Genomic DNA, 19429 nt, shown 5'->3' with positions numbered 1-19429 from the left:
TGTTTGTAAAATGCAGAGAGACAATTGGAATTTGCCAGTTTACTGCTTACTATTTTCATGAATAATAAGCCTATTACTAAATTAGGAAATATTAGGAAATCAAAAATCACAGCGTAGTGGGACAGCTTGTCTGACAGGACTGCATGTAACAGCCTTTATTTGACAAACCCCATAGGTTTGGACCAGTAAAACTGACCTGGCCATAAAATTCAGGTAGGGCAGATTCTGGGTCTTAGTTTATGATAAACATTTTATACGCTTTATATTCTAATCACTGAACACATCAAACACACTCTGGCAGAATTCTATTGTCCTTGCATTATCCTGAGGCTGGCGCTCTAATGAAGATTGACAGACTTTAGTACACATGACAAACAAATAGAATGCCATCTTAGAATTGCCTTAATGTTTTATTTCATTAGAATGTTGTTTTAGAATGTTGCAAGCTCGGAATTCCAGTGAGGAAAACAAAATCATTTCTATTGTCAGATAAAAATATAAAACAAACACAACAGAACTTCTGTATATAAAAGCTATTCACATGAGCACATTTAAAACTAATGCCAACTAGTTACTGACCTGATGCAGACACAGCTGAAGCGGACTGATATCTTCTTGGTCTGGAGAGAGGTTTACGTAAAGTCACATGAAAATAAGTGGGGCAGATTTCTGCCCCAATGGCTCTCTATTACCCCTTTTCCACCAACAAGAACCAGGTGCTGGTTCAGAGCTAGAGCTAGTGCCGGTTCGGAGTTGGTTCGACTGACGAGCTTTCAAAGAACCGGTTTGCCTTTCCACAGGCTAGAGAGCCACCACAGCGCCAGATCTTACGTTACTGTATACATCTCATGCTGCGAGAGATACCAAAAGCAGGAGTCGTATGCTCTCCAATCACTCCCGCAGCTCCGATCAGTCCATGCCGCTCCGATGCATCTCGAACAAGCCTTCCATCAAAAATGGCGGTCGTTGCGTTACTATTTATGCTCATGGCTTTGCAAACCTACATCGGTATCCAAACACGGCGAATCCAGCACGTTCGTGCAGCTCGCCGTAACTTGCATTAACGGAGATTACAATCGAGCTGCTATTAGCACGATTAGCTGCTATTTAAAAAATGGCAGTCACAAGTTTCTGTTTGTCTTGTTGGTCATGGTAACCCCGCCCCCAGCCGCTGACGTAAGCGGTTCTTACTTCTAGACCAGCAATGATTTGGTGCTACTTAAGAACCACTTTTACTGGTTCGGAGCTGGTGCTTTGGTGTTCGAAAAACAAAGAACCGATCTGAAACTAGGCTCTGGCTCCGAACCAGCACCAGCTCTGCCTTGGTGGAAAAGGGGTATAGTGTGCGCTGCAGTTCCATTTTTCACCACAGATTTACATGGTAAATGTGAGGGGCGCTGTAAAGCTAGGAACGCCTCCGAGACCCACTGCCCCACTTGGTATCATGAAGACATGCCTGCCGAATCAATGCGCTACATTTGAATATATCCTGTTCACTTTACGACTTAAAATAGTCTAGAAAATCCAAAAAATATTTGATGTAGAATGCTGAACACATTTATAATTTATTTATTAATTCAGTAAAAAAGTTTTTTTGCGACATTTGCAGTATTGACTGTAAAGATTGTATCGACATTTGCATACAATTATCGATAATTGGTATTTCCATAAGCTATATCGGTAAACACTGTGATGCGCTAAACCTTTTTTCGACTATCAAAAAGATCATTGGATGGAAACCTGGCTTATGTTAACGGTTGTGTTTTGTTTGCCTGCCTTTTTGGATTTCCTTCAGTGTGGATTATTAAAGACTTTTGATACTTATTCCTTATCTTCGTGCATTTTTATACAGCCAGTTGTGACACACTTGCCTAAAATTATCCTAACTCACCATGTCATCTTCCATAGTACTGCATAAGTTACCTTTGACAACAAATGCAACAAGCAATCGGCACAGTAAGATAGAGAGCTATCACCAAAATAAAACAAAATGTAATAAATCCTCATTATCCTCAAATCCTCATTACATAATTGCATCATCACAAAATCAGAGTGTGCATTTCAGCAGAATATGATGACAAAGGGCCCTGATAGTTCCCATCTGATATATGCATATGTTTTAATCAAATTTGTCTGGTTAAAAATATTGTACTTTTATATTATTATTAGTTGCTGTGCTTGTTGTTAAACAATTACTAGAAGGGAGTAAGTCATCCTTCAAACTATAGCCTATTAGTAAATGGTAACATGCCGTTTTTATGTAGACTATATATACCACTGTTTATACCACTGTTGAATCAGATTGAATGCATTAATATCATGAACAGCAGCTATGCTAATTATTTCCCATCTGCTCTTCTGCTGTTATCTCGGGACGCTAGACCCGAGGTAAATAGTGTTCGTCAGCTCCAGTTTGTATCCAGCCTCTCACGGAGACTTCAGATCCCCCAACACCTGCGATGAGATGACTAAACGCCTGTGAAGAGACGACTCGACGCCTGTGAAGAGACGACTCAACCCTGGCGATATGTTATGCCCTAAATTACTACATGATTAACTAACTGTATTTTTTCTATGTACATTTCTGAAATGCACTTTCTGTAAAGCTGCTTTGAAACAATATGTATTGTGAAAAGCGCTAACAAATAAATTTGAATTGAATTGAATTGAACTATAGTCCAGAAGACATTTTTTCTCAAGTTTCTCACAGTTTTAAATAAATAAATATTTATCTGCTTAGGTGTTATAATAGTGCTAAACCATGTTTACACCAGATGCGAGCAGCGAATTGCGACACGTCAAGAACATTTACCTTTACAATTAGTGATTCTATCTACATATTTTATGTAAATGTACTGCAGTAATGCATGTCTTCAAAGACTTGTCTAGATTACTCAGGATAAGAAGATCGATACATAATCATACAAAATAGGTTTTTGCTACAATTCCAAAATAAGTGAGCTACTCAAATTATACAAGTAAAGTACCAAACAAAAATGTATTTGTAAAAAAAAAAAGATTGATTTCTTTATATTACACTTATTCTTCTTTATTACAGCCTCAATGATTATTTGTTCAGTGTGATCAGCTCTACTCTCACCTGGCTTTCTACCAGCATGGCCATATCCATGAACATATCATGCAGCTCACGGATGTTGCTCTCCAGTTTGATGATTTCATTGCGTTGCGTCTCAATCTCGTTCATGGCCTGTTCAGTGATGTTGCAGTCCATGATGATCTGTAGGGGAAAAAAATTAAAGATATTAGAAAGTGGCGATGCTGAAGTTTTCCAACATAAGTCTGCTTCAATCAGTAGCTGGTTTACTGAGCGCAAAAACAACAAGAAAAAAGTGCAGTATGCTCTGAGAAGGTGATGGAAAACTCATATCTCACAAAATATGAACTTTTGCAGCTCTAAAGACCCAGCAAATGTGTAACTGTTCTGTAAGGGCCACACAATTGGTCCAATGACTGAATCCAATGGTGTGGTTTCCTGCACGTTCCGTCTTTTCAGTGAGCAAAGTATCAGAGTCTTGCGGCCATGTACACGGATCTCACAGACACAAACTCGTTAGTCTGAGTCATTCGACAGAGGTAATTGACTAATACAATTTAGATGGGTGCCCATGCTTGCTTTTCCGTAAAAGTACTTAAGTTAGTCTCAGTAGATCTGTACTCATTTCACAAGTTCACACTTAAGAATGATCAGAGAGTAAATGGTTATGCGTATTTGGCGTGCTGTCCGGGGGGAGGGCTCTAAGCTCGGAAATCGGGCCCGAACCCACAGTACTCCCCCCGTATCTCTGGTTAGGAAAATAACCAGGCAAGTGTGAGGAGATGGGGTGGTGGCGGGATGCTGAAAACTGTCGAGAAATAAGGGTGAGTCGACTGCGTATATTTATAGGCCTTACTCATGTTGATTGAGTGGACCTGTTGATTACTGATTGCTGACAGCTGGTTGGAATGACTTGATTGTTTGATTGTTAGAACGTGTTCCTCCCGAACCTCGTTAATAAAACATAATTTCATAAGTTCACACTTACGAATGATCAGAGAGTAAATGGTTATGCGTATTTGGCGTACTGTCCGGGGGGAGGGCTCCGAGCTCGGAAATTGGGCCGAACCCAGAGTATTCCCACAAAAGCTAAGTGAGCAAAGGACAGCCGCCAGCTTTAAGACCCCCCGAAAAGAGCACAGAGATTGGCGGGCTGGCATTTCGAGGAGAAGCCTGGTTGTTTGACCGGGAGAGCTCTTGCAGCGTCCGACAGGAGTTCAATACTTAGTGTCGGACGGGTAAGTCCTGCTGGCATCCGGGATGGTAAGTATGGATGTTCAAACAGGAGGGTTCTTGCAGCAATAGTCACGGCATTGGAACGGGTAACCCTCGCCTGTTAGGAAAGATAAAAACGTAAATGCTTGACCGGAAGCGTCTCTGGGAGATCAATACTCGCTGGACGGAAAAAGAGAAGACATGGATGCTTGACCAGGAAGCCTCTCGCTGTTTTTGCTGGAAGCTCAATACTCACTGGACGGAGAAGGAGGAGACAAAGATGCTTGACCTGGAAAACTCTTGTTGTGTACGCTGGGAGATCAATACTCACTCGACGGAGAAAGAGAAGACAGATGCTCGACCCAGAAGGCTTTCGCTGCGTCCGCTGGGAGATCAATACTCTTTGGACAGAAAAATAAGACATAGATGCTCAACCAGGAAGGCTTTCGCTGCGTCCGCTGAGAGATCAATACTCACTGGACGGAAAAAAAGAAAACATAGATGCTCGACTGGAAAGGCTCTCGCTGCGTCCGCTGGGATATCAATACTCGCTGGACGGAGAAAGACATAGATTTTTTTATTTATTTTTTTTTTATTTATTTTTTTTACCCGACAAGGGTTTGGTGGGCTTTTTTCATATAGAATCGGTTGGTCCTGATGTAGCTTTGGAAAGCGTCCGAGGACCATCTTCCGAGAGCTTGGATTTTCTGCTGGGAGAGGCCTTTTTGGGCTGCTGAGGTTGCTGCCCCGATGCGGAATGAATGGCTGGAGAAATTTTTGGCTGGGATGCCTGATTGCTGGAGAACGGATTTTAGGTGCTTTTGGAACCAAAAGCGTGTAGCGGGTTTGTTGGAGTCGTCTACGAATAGGGGTTCGAGAGGGGATTTCGCGTCAGAGTTTCTCAGTTGGAGGTATGCCAGTATAGTTTGGTATGGTTGAATTGGTGATGAGAAGTTGAAAATGTATATGAAATGACCTTTTTTGGTTTGGTCTGTTTTGCTTTGTTTAATCAGAAAGGAGATTGTTTCACTTTCAAGTACTGACAGGTCTGAGATGCTTGATTGGACTTTTGGGTCAAATCTGGAAGTGATAGCCAGTTCTGAGCATCTGAGAAAAAGCTAAAATAAACATGGCGTTGTGTGTGCGAGAGGTATTAAGGGATTGGTACCGTGTGCGGAGGGTATGAATACATTTAGTAAGAATATCTAATGTTATTGGTTGTCTGGTGTCCGGGTGGGTGGGCTGCGATCGTTGTATGCCTTTAATTAGGAGGGAGGTTTGTGAATTATTTATCTCTGGGGAGGGGGCGCCGTGTATCAATTTGTAAAAAAAATGGATGCTGCTCAGGTAGCCTTTGATGGACCCGACTTGGAGTCCTTTAACACTGTTAAGGTAAGAGATGAAGGAGGTTACTGAAAGGAGAGAAAAATCAGGGAATGGCATGTTATAGGAAAAGTGGAAGGCTTTAAAACATCTCCATGCGGTCACGTAGGATTGGAGAGTTCTGCATCTGTGAATAGCTGGATGTCGATGGGGGAGGAAATGAGGTTCTTATAAAAAAAAGATAGACCGTTCCACTGTTTAAAGAATGTTATCCATAGCCTGAGTTCGCCTCAGCATGCTGGAGTTAGGGAAATAAGCTCCTCTAGTGCGTGAACTGAAGACGCAAGGAGAGGAGATGAGAAATGAAAGGGCGGCCTTGTGGAATGATGCGCATGGCGAAGTTTAAGTGGCCGAGCAGGGATAGGAGTTCACGTTTGGAACACTTTGAACTGTCTATGAGGGTAGATGAGATGAAAATAATTCTATCTATTTTTTCCTTGGGCAGGGAGGCCTGGTATTTAACTGAATCTAAGTTAATGCCAAGGAACTCGATGGATGTGGCGGGACCCATGTTTTTTTCTTGGGCGGTGGGGATTCCGAGCTCGGTAAAAAGGTTTTGAACTGTGAGGATCTGAGCTGCTGGAATGGCGTCGGGAGGCAAATTATTAGAAAATCGTCCAGCAGGTGAACGAGGTGAGGAATTGCGTAATTGTTTGACAAAATCCAGCAAACGGCTTCAGATTGAATGTCGAAAATTTTGGGGCTGCTTTTGCATCCAAAAGTTAAGCGTACGGCAAAATAGAATTTCCTATGCCAGCGCACTCCGAATAAGTGCCATGAATCCATGTGAATGGGCATCACTTTGAAAGCCGAAGTGATGTTAATTTTTGCGAGCCAAGCGCCCCGACCCATGATTTCTGTCAGGTCGATTGCGTGATCTACGTCATGGTATTTGAGAGAAAATTTGTTGAGTGAGATCAGGCTGTTAATGCTTGGGAACAGGGAATTTTGCGGAGCTGACAGATGGACTATGAGGCGTTTTTTACCTGAAAAATTCCTCGTAGCCACTCCAATGGGGCTAATGCAAAAAACTTTGAATGGAGGAGCGTCAAAAGAGCCAATCATGAAGCCTGACTCGACTTCTTTTTTAATCAGGTTGTCTACTATGTCAGGGTCAGCAAGAGCCGATTGGAGATTATCGTAGACAATGTTTTGGGAGAGCTGGCATTCCACTCCAGGTTTAAAGCCATGTTGGAGGCCGGACAGCAGATATTAAGTGAAGTCAGTGTCCGGGTGGTGAGCTAGTTTGATAGATAGGCGAGAAATATTCAATAGAGTCAATAAATATTTTTTTGATTTTTTATTGACATCTTTAAACACGGGCCATACAGGACGTGAATGAGCACCGCCGCAGCAGCTGCAAATGTCCAAATACCGACAACGCTGCCTGGTGCACTTGCCGATGTTGAAATTGTTGCAAGGCTAGATGTTGTCAGTAGATGTTTTGGTGTTGAAATTTGTGTTGAGTGCTCCCTGGTTCCACTGGGAAACCCTTACAGCGCACTTTGCTGAGAAGAGTTTGTGATGCGTGTAAAAGTGCCCTCCTCCGTAGGACAACGCGAGCTCGGCTATGAGCGCTAAACAGTCGTTCAGTTCGCGCCGCCTATGAGGGAAGGCTGAAAAAATGGCTTCAGTGAAGCGGCTAAAGGCGATAGAAAATTCAGAAAAAGAAAGTAAACGTGATAAATGTGTTTTTTGTTTTTTTAAGGTGACTGAAAAATCCCCGCAGTCTAACTGGTGGTTAGAATCAGAGGCGGGAAGCAGAGAAAGTAAAAGTGAAAGGTCAATGTCTGTACCTGCCAGGATCTGTGCTCGGATGTTGTGAGCCACAGGGGGCGGTTCTGAGGTGACGGCGTTTGAAGGGACGGGCAATGGTGTAGCTGTAAAAAGAGAACATGTGATTTTATATTTAAAAAAGAGCTGTATGGGAGAGAAGCTGGGGCTGTGACTATTGGCGGAGGCAGCCTCACGCTTAAGTCTGCCTGTGGGGCTTGAGGAGGAAAATTGAGGGAAGCATAAGGGGGAAAGGAAGGGTAGAAAAGAGAAGCGTGAGCCTGTGTTGCAAACGGAGGCAGACTCGCGCTTGCTTGTGCTGCAGGCCACTGAAATGGGGAAGGGTTAGCGGTAGTCGCTGGAAGATGATGAAATGTCTGGGCCTGCGCCGCTAGTTGAGGCAGCCTTCACGCTAGCATCTGCTATGGGAGCTGAAGGCCACTGCAGAGGAAAGAAGTTAGAAACCTCGGGAAGAAGGAGCTGGGAGGATAAGCGGGGGCCAGCGGGCCCATCTGTATATGGCACTTTGGCAGGAAGAGGCGCGCTGACATGCTGAGCTGCGATGGGAGGCGAATGAAGTCTCGCGGATGTGGAATCCGGGGCGCGGCCTAGGCTCGCTGAGGGCCTGGTGCTGTGGCCTGCTGCACGCCGAAAACCGGATCTTGTACGGGAGGAAGGTGGCGGTGTCGGGCGAGGCGAATCCGGGGCCTCCCGAGTTTTGCCCTGCCTGCTTGCCGCCTTGGAAGCTGGGGTGGACTTAGGAAAGAGGTTGGCTAATTGCAAGGTAACATACAGATTGTACAGTTGTGCCTTTTTCATCCTGCGTATGGGCTGAATGTAAGAATTTATCAGCGCTTGCCTGCCTCCAAGGGCCGGGTGATGGTGACGGAGGGACCGCAGTACAGCCGAACTTGTCGTCGGAAGGAGATAACTCAATCTGGAACATCGTAGCAGTGTGGTAAAACCAAATGCTGAAAACTGTCGAGAAATAAGGGTGAGTCGACTGCGTATATTTATAGGCCTTACTCATGTTGATTAAGTGGACCTGTTGATTACTGATTGCTGACAGCTGGTTGGAATGACTTGATTGTTTGATCATTAGAACGTGTTCCTCCCGAACCTTGTTAATAAAACATCATTTAAAGCAAGACTATCTCTGGCCAGAGGTCATGACCACTAGCATAGATATTAGCCGATAGCCTTTTGTGGCACGTCTCCTAGACCCATATCAAGAACTGGACCGTGGCTCACCTTCAGTGTGTTCATAAAAGTAAAGCCATCCATTTCAACCACAAGATTATTCCAACTTTTTATTATTCCAACTGACTAACATAGTATCTTTGTTATGAACAGTTAATGATGCAGTATCCACTCACCCCTGAAGTGAAGATGGGGTTATCACTTTCTAACACACTCTCCAACTCCTCATTTGTTGTATTTCTTCCGGCTACACAGAAAAAAACATGATATTAATAGCTTGATTGTGCTATAACACATAAAGCAGCATATGTGTAAATGTTTGTCTTTATACTAGCTGATGTAAAATAATATATTAACACATATACAATGTATATTAGATGATTTTTGTGAATATACTATCTATAGTGGCTCTTCCACTGTCAGGCCAGTAGCCCCACAGCACTACCCTAAAACCCCCACACACCTCCATACAACGACGTCACACAACCATTTCACCAGCTGACGGAAAACTAGTTAGATCACAAAATAAGCATGACGGAAGCGAACTGTTGGTCTTTACTTAAAACTCCAGCATCGGTATTTGACCAATGTTTTACAATAAAAAAATGATACAGTGACAGTAAATTCAGTTACAGCCCGACAGGGGAAACACGGCTTATGTGTGGCCTGGGCCTGCTGTGCCAAACGGCTTCATATCTAGTGGATTGACTAGACTTATGTGTGTCTGTATCAGAGTTATATTTACTAGTGACTTTAGCAATGTGAACCTAGTTTGAGTTACTATTGACATAAACCAGTTATTTGAGTCAATATGGCTCAAAAGTAACTAATTACAATGCATGACTTTAACAAATTATTTCACATCGCAAGCTTCTAGATATGGATGAAATTACCTTTCAGCATGAATTTTCCTGGGTTTCAACAGTCTATCCAAACATATGGTCATGTGACAAACAGCAAACCTCAGGATAACATGCACATCTGCACTCTTCATAAAAAGCTGTGCTTGGCTGTAACCTCACAGCTCTTTTCTTCCTGCTGCTGTTATTGATTCAAAACGCATGTTTTCATGCCAGCTTAGATTATATGCTTAACTATTCACTCCTTGCATCATACAAAACTTGTCAAACATGTGTATGCTTGCTTCATTAATAAATTGATAAATGCACATCATACAAGATTGTTTAATGATGTGGAATAATAAAAGTTAAAGCCGTAATGAAATCGTAGTAGCCAAAGATTTTATCTTCCTTATATTGACATCCGAGTGTATGGTGGGGACTTGGTTTTATGGATCAGTTAATGATTGGATTTTGAGATGTGGGCGTACATTCAGCCAGATAAACATGGGTTTAAGCACACTAAATGATTGAAGAATATTGCACTCATCACCAGAACTCTGTTGAACATTACCAGATTAAACTTAAAAAAATCAAGCATAGGCTATGTGTAACGGAGGCCAGCTAGTAGTTGCTGTGCGAGTAAACCTCACTCCTCTGATCTCAATAGACGCTCTGGCGACAGATGCTAGAGGCTGCAGTCTTTAGCCTCCTTGTTAGAGCGCCTGACTCTCATGCCGGAGACCCGGGTTCAAGCCCCGCTCGGAGCGGGTCGAGTGGGACCCGGGTGAAGGGGGGTTACATATGCATGAATTAATTATTAACAATATGATCTATAACATGCACTTAAATAGATACATTTTAATTTCATGTCAACTTGTGTTTATATTATTAGGATTTTTCTTACACACACCTGTTATTTCCCTTTAGAAGATATTTAAGCATCCCCTGGGGTCATATGCATTACCATCATGATGGCTGTGTGTGCTTTTTCCCAGCTAACAAAAATGTTCTTAGAATGTTTTGCTAACATTCTCATTAGGCTATGAAAACCTTATTTCTGAATATTTTTAAACATTGAAAACGTCCAGTTATTTTAATCTATTAATAATGTTTTTTCTTTGTTAATGTGGACGTAAAAGGAATATTCCATTCAATCATTTTGACAATGTTATTAAACTGTTATTTCTGAATGTTTTTTAAAGGTTGAAAAAGGTTTTTTAAATGTAGTAAGAATGTATTTTTGGCCAACCCGTGTGTGAAATATAGTGTGAAAGTCTAGATTTAAGTTATAACACAAGAACAAGCTGTGATTTATTTATTTGCTCTGTTATTTAAGGGCTGTTTTTGTTTGTATCAGTTAGCTCATCTTCACTTAAATTAACTTATTAATGTATGCTGAATCAAAGCCAATGTTTAAATTTATACCTTCATCGGGGCCTTGGATATGAATACTGTCTTAGTTGAAAACCACTTTTTGCACATTTTCATACATCACAAGGCATCCTAATGATATTATTCAGTCATCAGGCCATCCTCTGTGTTACCTGTTACCCGTGTTTGCTTTATTAGTTTAAGTCCCCTTTTGTGGTTAAATAAAAACACACCTGGCAAAGAACAAATTAAGAAATTCAAATTCCAGTATCTCTAACAAATTATATCTAAGCTAAATAATAACATATACTAAGCATGTAAAGAACAACAAATATTTATGTTTTTTTTCTTACAAGCTTAGTTTTTCTTTTGCTTTTACAGGTAAGGTCCTATCTTTAAGCATTTTGGTTTGTCCTGTTGGATTTCTGTGTTTTTATGTAACCACAAGATGGTGCCTCAATTAGTAAAGCAAACTCAGGTAACAATACAGGTGACACAGATGATGAGTTGATGACTGATGCATGTTATTCTATATAGGATGAATTAAGAGCAGTTTATTTTGCTACTCTAATCTAATTTATGAAGAGACAAGTTAATCCACTACAAGAAAATAGCTCTTAGAAAATGTTTACCCTATCCTGACCATAATTACTGATTAAAAATAGACATGTTAAAATAACCAGAGATACTTGGGGACTGTGATAGGTGGTTAGGACTGTTTTTAACAGGATAGTCACCTTTATTTGACAGTTATGAGACAGGAAATCATGGGAGAGAGAGAGGATGTGACATGCAGCAAAGGACCGGGATTCGAACCATGGTCGGCTGCGTACATATACACATTAACTTTGCTATGCCATGGCCACCCCACACACCCAAAAAATGTCCTGGATACGCCACTGCAGAGTGTTTACATTTTTTCAGAGTTTAAACGTTTTTAAGTGCATTAAATACGTAAATTACAAAAATAACAGATAAGACTTTACTTTAAGATTCACATTTTACTCTAGTGGTACACTACAGAGGCTCTGGGAAGTACACAGTCCAAAACATGAAATCATAAAGAGCAAAGATTACATTTTCTAAACCAAAAACACAACCCATACAAACATACAACTAGACTGCACAAAAGTCAAATCTAACAAAACATGTGGAAAACAACACAATAGAAAAAGAAAACACCACAAAATTCTGCTCTGTGTATATGAATCGTTTCATGTGGCATTTCAAACATTGTTATTTTACAGTGATGCTTCAGACTGAAGAGAGACCGTAGACTGTAACGGTTGTCAGGAGATGCTAGATGTTTGGTTTAACGATGGCATGGAATGGAGTTTATGCGCAGAGTTGTGAGTGATAGAAAGACAATGAGAGCATTAAGTTCAGAATCAGATGAAATGCTGTTACTGAAGGGAAAGTCCTGATTGATTAGCGTAATGCATTAGGTTCAATCCTAGCTAACAAGGAACCCAACAAACAGAACGTTCCCATATGGTTGTTTTTTTGGGAACCAAATAAGAACATTCTCTGTAGTTTTTTTATTTTATAACCCTAAAGAGAACGCTCCCATAACGTTCTTTAAAAGTTATGTAATGTTAGGACAAAACGTTCTTTAAAACATTTTAAAAACATTCAGAAATAACATTTTTCTAACATTTCAAAAATGATAGAATGTAATGTTCCTCTAACGTTCACATAAACCAAGAAAAAAAACGTTCTTAATACTTTTTAAAAAAGTGAAGTTTTGAACATTCAGAAAAAATTCAGAAATATAGTTTTCATAACATTTAAAAAATGATAGAATGGAATGTTTTCAACGTTTAAAAAACATTATTTAATAAAAAATTATTTTAACTACAGTATGAAAACATTATAAGACATTATTTTAGGAAAGTTTTTTACTAACATTAACATACTGTAACTTCTACATAACATTAGTGAAAGTTATGGGAACGTTCAACTTTATCGACACAAATAGTCTATAAATAGGCTGTCTTTGACTTCACTTGAACGAGGGTTAAATTACTCGTCAGGCTACAGAAGAATACCATAATTCCGCTGCTCAATTATGCCTAAGACATCGAGAGTCACGCAGACCTATAACAACTCAGCCACAACACAAATATTTGTGAATAACATGCCTAACACAGAATGGAATTTGCACCGCAGCGCCACCACACCTCGATGCTCATGACAAGAATAGCATACATAGTTATCTTTATTGAATTAGGTTTAAATCGCAGCCACGCATGAATGAATGAATGAATGATATTTTTGCTATTTTACACAATAATACTCCATTATGATCACATTACACAAAACTGAAATTGCACATTAAAATAAAACATTGTCAATATTTTTTGAGACCCCCCAAAATTTCACAAATCACGTTTTCAGGGGAGCCCATGTCTTATTAAGGGGAGCCGAGCCCTGGGAAACGTTCCCTGTTAGGGCTGGAGCATCAACATCTGGGAATACACTGTGATTTTTAAACAGACTATCCTTTTAAGAACAAAAAATCCTTCATGTATGTGTTTAATTCAGAATAAGGTTCCTCACCTTATCACATCAGTTTATCTTTCCATATGACAATGTAATTCTGCTATAGCAACATCAATCACTTGCATCTTATGCATTTATTTCTTTATCCATTCATGGTATTCATTTGCTAATTGTCTTCATTGTGTTGATAATCGTTAAGGACACACTCCTTTGCTGGTGCCCCGAGATAAAAGTAGGGAGGGATAATTTGACACTTACATTCACCGTAAGTGATGAGTGACCAAAACTCACAACATCATTTGGTGCCTTGTGTTAAAATCACTAAAATGGGAACATCAAGCTAACAATACTATGAGGTCAAGATCAGAGTTTATATGCAATGGTCAAATGGCAAAAAACAACAAATGGAGCAAATGTTTTGCAAAAAGACTGCAATTAAGGATAATTAAACAAATAAAAAATCTACTGATGAAACTGCGGCCCTTTTTAAATTAAGAATAGATAATCACTATCCTGAAACAATGAAGTGACATACACCATTGTTAATCCTTGACAATCTCTAATTTAGTAGCTCACTGAGTTAATAATGAACAGTCTGACGTGATCACAGATCTCTGATCTGTATGTACCATGACTCAGATTTGATTAAACACTGAATACACTAAATACAGACCTTCACTGCAGATGTTGTCATGGCATGTGTGTTTTGAGAGCTGGGCGACCCAGCTGGCCAGCTTTACTACATGGTAGTACTTATTCTAGTAAGCAGTAACAGACTGAAAACACAAGCGGTCTTTCACCCAAGCTGGCAGGATGATTATGGTTCCAGCTTGAAGCCAACGACACAGAAAGGCCCAGCAGACAGATGGGGTCAGCTGTTTCCAATCTGGGGGCTCAGGGTAATGAAAAGGGGGATGCGTTAGATGAGAGTGAGGAGTTGGGGTGGAGGAGGGATGCTGGAAAACTGTCGTGGAACAGAAGTCAGTCAGCTATAATATATATAGTGATGCTCCAACACAGTTTTCAAAGCACTATTGTATCACACACAAACTGATGCTTGTATCGAAATGAAAACACCACGTGATTGATAACGGTTGAAGCTTCTAACGTCATTTAGTATTGGAAGATGGGGACAGCTGGTTTGAAAAAATTGGCACTTCGCGACCCCACCTGATGCGTAAAAGAGGGTTCATTTCGAGATTAAGACACGCTAATGACTGCATTTTGAGAGAGAGAGAGAGAGAGAGAGAGAGAGAGAGAGAGAGAGAGAGAGAGAGAGAGATCAATGGAGAATGGAGAATGGTGTTACACGAGGAGGAAAGAGAGGTCGATCCGTAGTTTGGGAGCATTTCGACATGAATACCCAAGTAAGGTAGGCTAATGTATATAATAATGCTTCTACAAAAATTGTATTGATGTTAATATTTTTCCAGGTTTAATGCTAGCTTTGTACTCAACAATTGGGGAACAACATCAATACATCCTCAATATTGATGCACCTTAGGGCTAGGCATACAGATAGCCCTATACCCCCACCCTATGGTGCAGGTGCTGCAGCAAGGTCTAATCACAGTAAGTAGCCTAACTTTTATTTTAAGATTATACAGTGGTGGCCAAAATTATTAGAACATAATATATTTAAGAGGTCCAGTTATTTTCCAAGAGGACAATGACCCTAAACATTCTTCTAACTATTTCCCGAACGACCTGCGATGGAAGGAATCTGCTGGAATTTGGGGCGAGTTGGAAAATAAACTGGACAGATCGATTGTATATTCAAAGGAAAGCCTTTAGCTTCAGTTGCAGAAGGCATGGGATAACATTAGTGTTATAGCTCTCAGGAAATATATGGACACTATGTCAGAGATATATGCTGTTGGACACCAAATATCACAGTTAAAAGTGGATAAAAACAGTACGACTCACTTCATCTGATATTTGTTGTGCTCAGAGCAACCATCTGCATTTTTCATGGACATTATGAAATGAAATCCTGTTTTGGGGGCAAAAAAAAGTCAATATTTTCAGATATGTCAGGAGTTCTGATAATTTTTGCCACCACTGTATACAATGGAAATTATATATATATATATATAAATAAACTTAACTACATTTTTTAAAAATGTTTTAATAGGGTCCAGACAAAAAAAGCTGGATGAGGCCCTTGTCCAGATGGTTGTGAAGGACACTCAGCCATGTTCTGTGGTTGAGGATGATGGCTACACGGCTTTGGTTAGCCTGCTGGACCCTGCCTACATCCCCCTCAGTAAGAAAGCTCTGAAGGCTATGGTAGCACATAGAATAACATATTCAGAGTGGTAGCTCCCAGCCATCGTTCTGTGCATGGCCAAGTTCCCCAAGACCCACACAGCAGGTCACATCTCAGAGGCAAAAGCCACTCATTCTCTATACCCTAGGGCGCAAGATCATGGGTCACTTCAGATCCATGTCCACGAGGACATACTGTGACCTTTACAAGTGCCTTGGGATTCTTGGGCCTCTCCACCAAGCCACGGGGGAAATGTCAAAGGAGAAAAGGGTGTCAGGATCCAAAGTGATCCCAATGATCAGAATGCTGAAAACATCCATTCGAGAGATGAGTACCCAAATGACATCAGATGTGTGCTCACGACTGGCTGCAAACCTGCTCAAACAACTGAATGAGAGGTTTGTCACACAAAAGAGCTGCCTTGCTCTGGCAACACTTTAAGACCCATGTTTTAAAATGGTTGTTTTTATTAATGACGCCTGTGCCCAGACTGCGATGAAAAATCTAATTTCACAATGTGCAGCAATCATCAAGGCCTCTAGGCCTGAGAGGCAACCCCAAACACCAGCACCGCAGGCTCAACCAACACCAGGACCCTCAGCAGCACCAGCAGGGTCTTCAGCAGCAGCATCAAACATTGTGGTGGTGGTAGACCTATGGAAAACCCCAGACAGGCATTCGAGTGTTCGGCAGGGAAACAACATTGCCACTGCAGACGCTACAGTGGAAGTACAGAAGTACCTTGGGGACCCCATTCTGCCACATTGTGTTGATCCACTTGAATACTGGTCTAGACAGAATATGGCCTATCTACACATCCATGACCTGGCTAAACACTACTTGTGTACACCTGTATTCTCTGTCCCATGTGAGAGAGCATTTTCCAAGGCTGTCTGTGTGTGTGTGTGTGTGTGTGTGTGTGTGTGTGTGTGTGTGTGTGTGTGTGTGTGTGTGTGTGTGTGTGTGTGTGTGTGTGTGTGTGTGTGTGTGTGTGTGTGTGTGTGTGTGTTGTTTACTCACTAATCTCCAGCTGTCTCTGTATCCGTCTTTTACAGCGTTCCCTGTAATCTGATTGTGTTGCATTATATTCAGACATCACCTCCACAAATTTACGTGACAAGGTGGAGTGCTGAAAAACAGAGACCACTTATAATAATGTACACAGAACCACATGTATGTGCCAGTCATCAGTGAGCAGCAGACTGACGTGTTGGCATGCAGAGTCTCACCTGTGTTTTCCGTATCCTCAGATCAGCTGATGGGCATTCACTGTTTACGGCCTCCTGCTCTATGGTCAGCTGGATACCTTAAAAAAAGAGGAGATATCCCTGTGGCTATTCATTTACATGATCTAAAGACAGTAATGATCAATAAATAAGAAGCAAACTTGTTCCAAATCCCTCTGGAATGTGTTATTGTGTGTATTGCTATCAGTGCCATGATGTTGTGGGAGAGATCCATCAAATAATACCACAATCGCTGAATGCTAATGATATGAACGGCTCTCTATTTCTAATGCCAAAAAGCTCAAGCATGTGTTCATGACTCAAGTTTAGATTATTGTAATGCACTACTTGGAGAATTTCCTTCAGGGTTATTGAATCAGCTACTGAACCAGCTGAAGCTTCACTAAATCTGCTGTCTACTGCAATTCAGACACATTAAAAATACTGCTAATTACTTATAAAGCTTTAAACCCTTATCACACTACAGTCCATCAAATACTTTGCAATCACAAAATTATGGCCATGTTAATGGTACCCAGAATATCAGAAAATCTACAGTAGGGGCAGCCCCTTTTCTGTCTGGCTCATAAACTCGGAAGTAGCCTTCCTATACCACTGTTCGGGATTCAGACAGTTTAACTTTAAACCAAAGACTCATCTCTTGAGTAAGTCAGCTCACAAGTTATAAGAACGAAGCCAGTGCTGTGTGTGACTCAGGTAAAGAGAGAGGTCACTGAAATCATGCGGTAATTGTTTCTCTGATGCTTCTGTGTATAACAGTAACAGTTGCAGTTTAAATGCATGTTTTTGAGGATGAAGGACTCACTCTTTAACTTGGAGCGCACTTTATTAGCCAACTTCTTGATATCTGTCATTAACTCCTCCAACTCTGCTTTTGCTTCTGTTGGAAAATAAATGAGAGAGACACAGAATGTTTATATGCACAAGATGTCTGATCTTCAACTACTGAAATATTCCAATATTAATGAAGTGTAATGTAGACTATTCAGCATATTTGAATAAGGTAACACATTATTTTCCAACTCTTCTCTTCTAGAAACACTGAAGATGTCCATCATTTAATACAATGTATTTTTTTTGTAATTTTGTACAGTCTTTTAATGCAGTGTTTTCCAACCCTGTTCCTGGAGGCCCACCAACACTACACACTTTCAAACTCCTCTTCCGACTCATCAGCTCGATAATAGAGACTCCAAGACCAGAAATAGAGGGGTCAGATAAGGGAGACATCTGGAAGAATTCTGTTGAAATGCGTGATTTGGCTCAAACTTGTTTTTATTTAGCCAGAGTCAGAGCGTCCACCCTCAAGGCACATCTAAAGACTTATATTGACTGTCTAGTGGCACCATTCAATAAGCTAATATTTTCTAATAATGGAAAAGATACTTGAGCTTTGATGCACTATAACCAGGGAAGTCCCAGGGACAGGCATAGCCTTAAAGCGCCCCAAGAGAGACGCTGTCAGCTTCTTATCTAGAGAAAGCTCTCAGGGAGAACTGACCAAGTGGAAAATATTAACTTGACCTTCTGTAGTACCACTACATCTAGAGGGAGATTGAAACCCTCAACTCAAAGGCCGCAAAGTACTGCACATGTGAAACGAATTTACAGCGTGGATAGCAAAAGTGCAGCTGTTTTGGTTTGGGATTCATTGTTTCCAAGGCTTAAACATGAGCCAACATGAGTCAAACTAAAACTCTTGCAACTTTTTTTTTTTTTTTTTTTTTTAATACTTGGGAAATATACTAATATATAGTTAGTTTATAAAATATGAATATACTGGGTAAATAGTGCTTGTTAACCTTTTGTTCCATGAAGTTACAAGGTAAGTACAATAAAAAATACATACACACAATCTGATATCACTGACTCTGAAACCTTTACTTGAAAAACAATTAAATTAAAAACAGATTACAACACTTCTTATTCGTTTAAAACTAGTTTTTTTTTTTTTAATTAACATTTCATTTCAAATGCTTAAGTCTTGAGAGAAAGCATGTTTCGAGGGTTTTTTTTCTCTTGCTCGGCTTCTTCCTCCTTTTGTTCCTCTTCTTCTTTTTCATTCTTTCCACTGATGAATCTTAAGAAGGAATCCTATGTCTCTTGCTATTCTGTATTATGTATTAAAAGAAAATACCGTACACCCATAAATAATTTCATAATTTATGCATCTTTTATTCATCATGCCTTCTGAGATGTATACAACTTTCCTGCTTCTGTGAAATTAGCGTGAGACTGAAGTGCTATGCTATCCATCAATACTTCCTGTGTCAGTACAGAGTACAGTCATTTACTGTGGTAAATTAAAGAACAGAGAAGCCCTGCTGTGGTTGTAGGAGAACACTGGCATTTAGTGTGTCAGTCACAAGAACACAACCCGACCAGACATGAACCCAGTGTGATGTCTACAGTTGGACCACATCTGCTTGCACAGAGAGTGTTTTGGTGCAGTTGTGGCTATAGAGTAGAGGTTCCCAACCCTGATCCTGGAGCAATCCACACTTTAGATGTGTGAACATGCTACATATAGGTAAATTTAGATTTTTATGTTAATTTTAAGGGGTTAAGGGGT

General features: G+C 40.6%; 1 protein-coding gene across 1 annotated transcript in view; it reads right to left on the bottom strand.

Annotated features, from left to right (window-relative positions):
* Positions 1 to 19429, bottom strand: part of stx1a (syntaxin 1A (brain)) — a 72525-nt gene that overhangs the window by 12126 nt on the left and 40970 nt on the right. The window contains exons 4-8 of the mRNA XM_077197311.1: positions 17663 to 17737; positions 16840 to 16916; positions 16631 to 16739; positions 8803 to 8873; positions 3101 to 3238 (exon numbers count right to left, since the gene is read on the bottom strand). Of these exons, the coding sequence (XP_077053426.1) occupies positions 3101 to 3238; positions 8803 to 8873; positions 16631 to 16739; positions 16840 to 16916; positions 17663 to 17737 (470 nt within the window). The remainder of the gene's footprint in view (positions 1 to 3100; positions 3239 to 8802; positions 8874 to 16630; positions 16740 to 16839; positions 16917 to 17662; positions 17738 to 19429) is intronic.

The sequence above is a fragment of the Siphateles boraxobius genome, unplaced genomic scaffold, assembly GCF_051911475.1.
Source record: "Siphateles boraxobius isolate OS27281-9 unplaced genomic scaffold, OSU_SipBor_1 39, whole genome shotgun sequence".
NCBI classification, from domain to species: Eukaryota; Metazoa; Chordata; class Actinopteri; order Cypriniformes; family Leuciscidae; genus Siphateles; species Siphateles boraxobius.
Note: the sequence above shows the minus strand (reverse complement) of the source record. Positions and strands in the feature narration are given on the sequence as shown.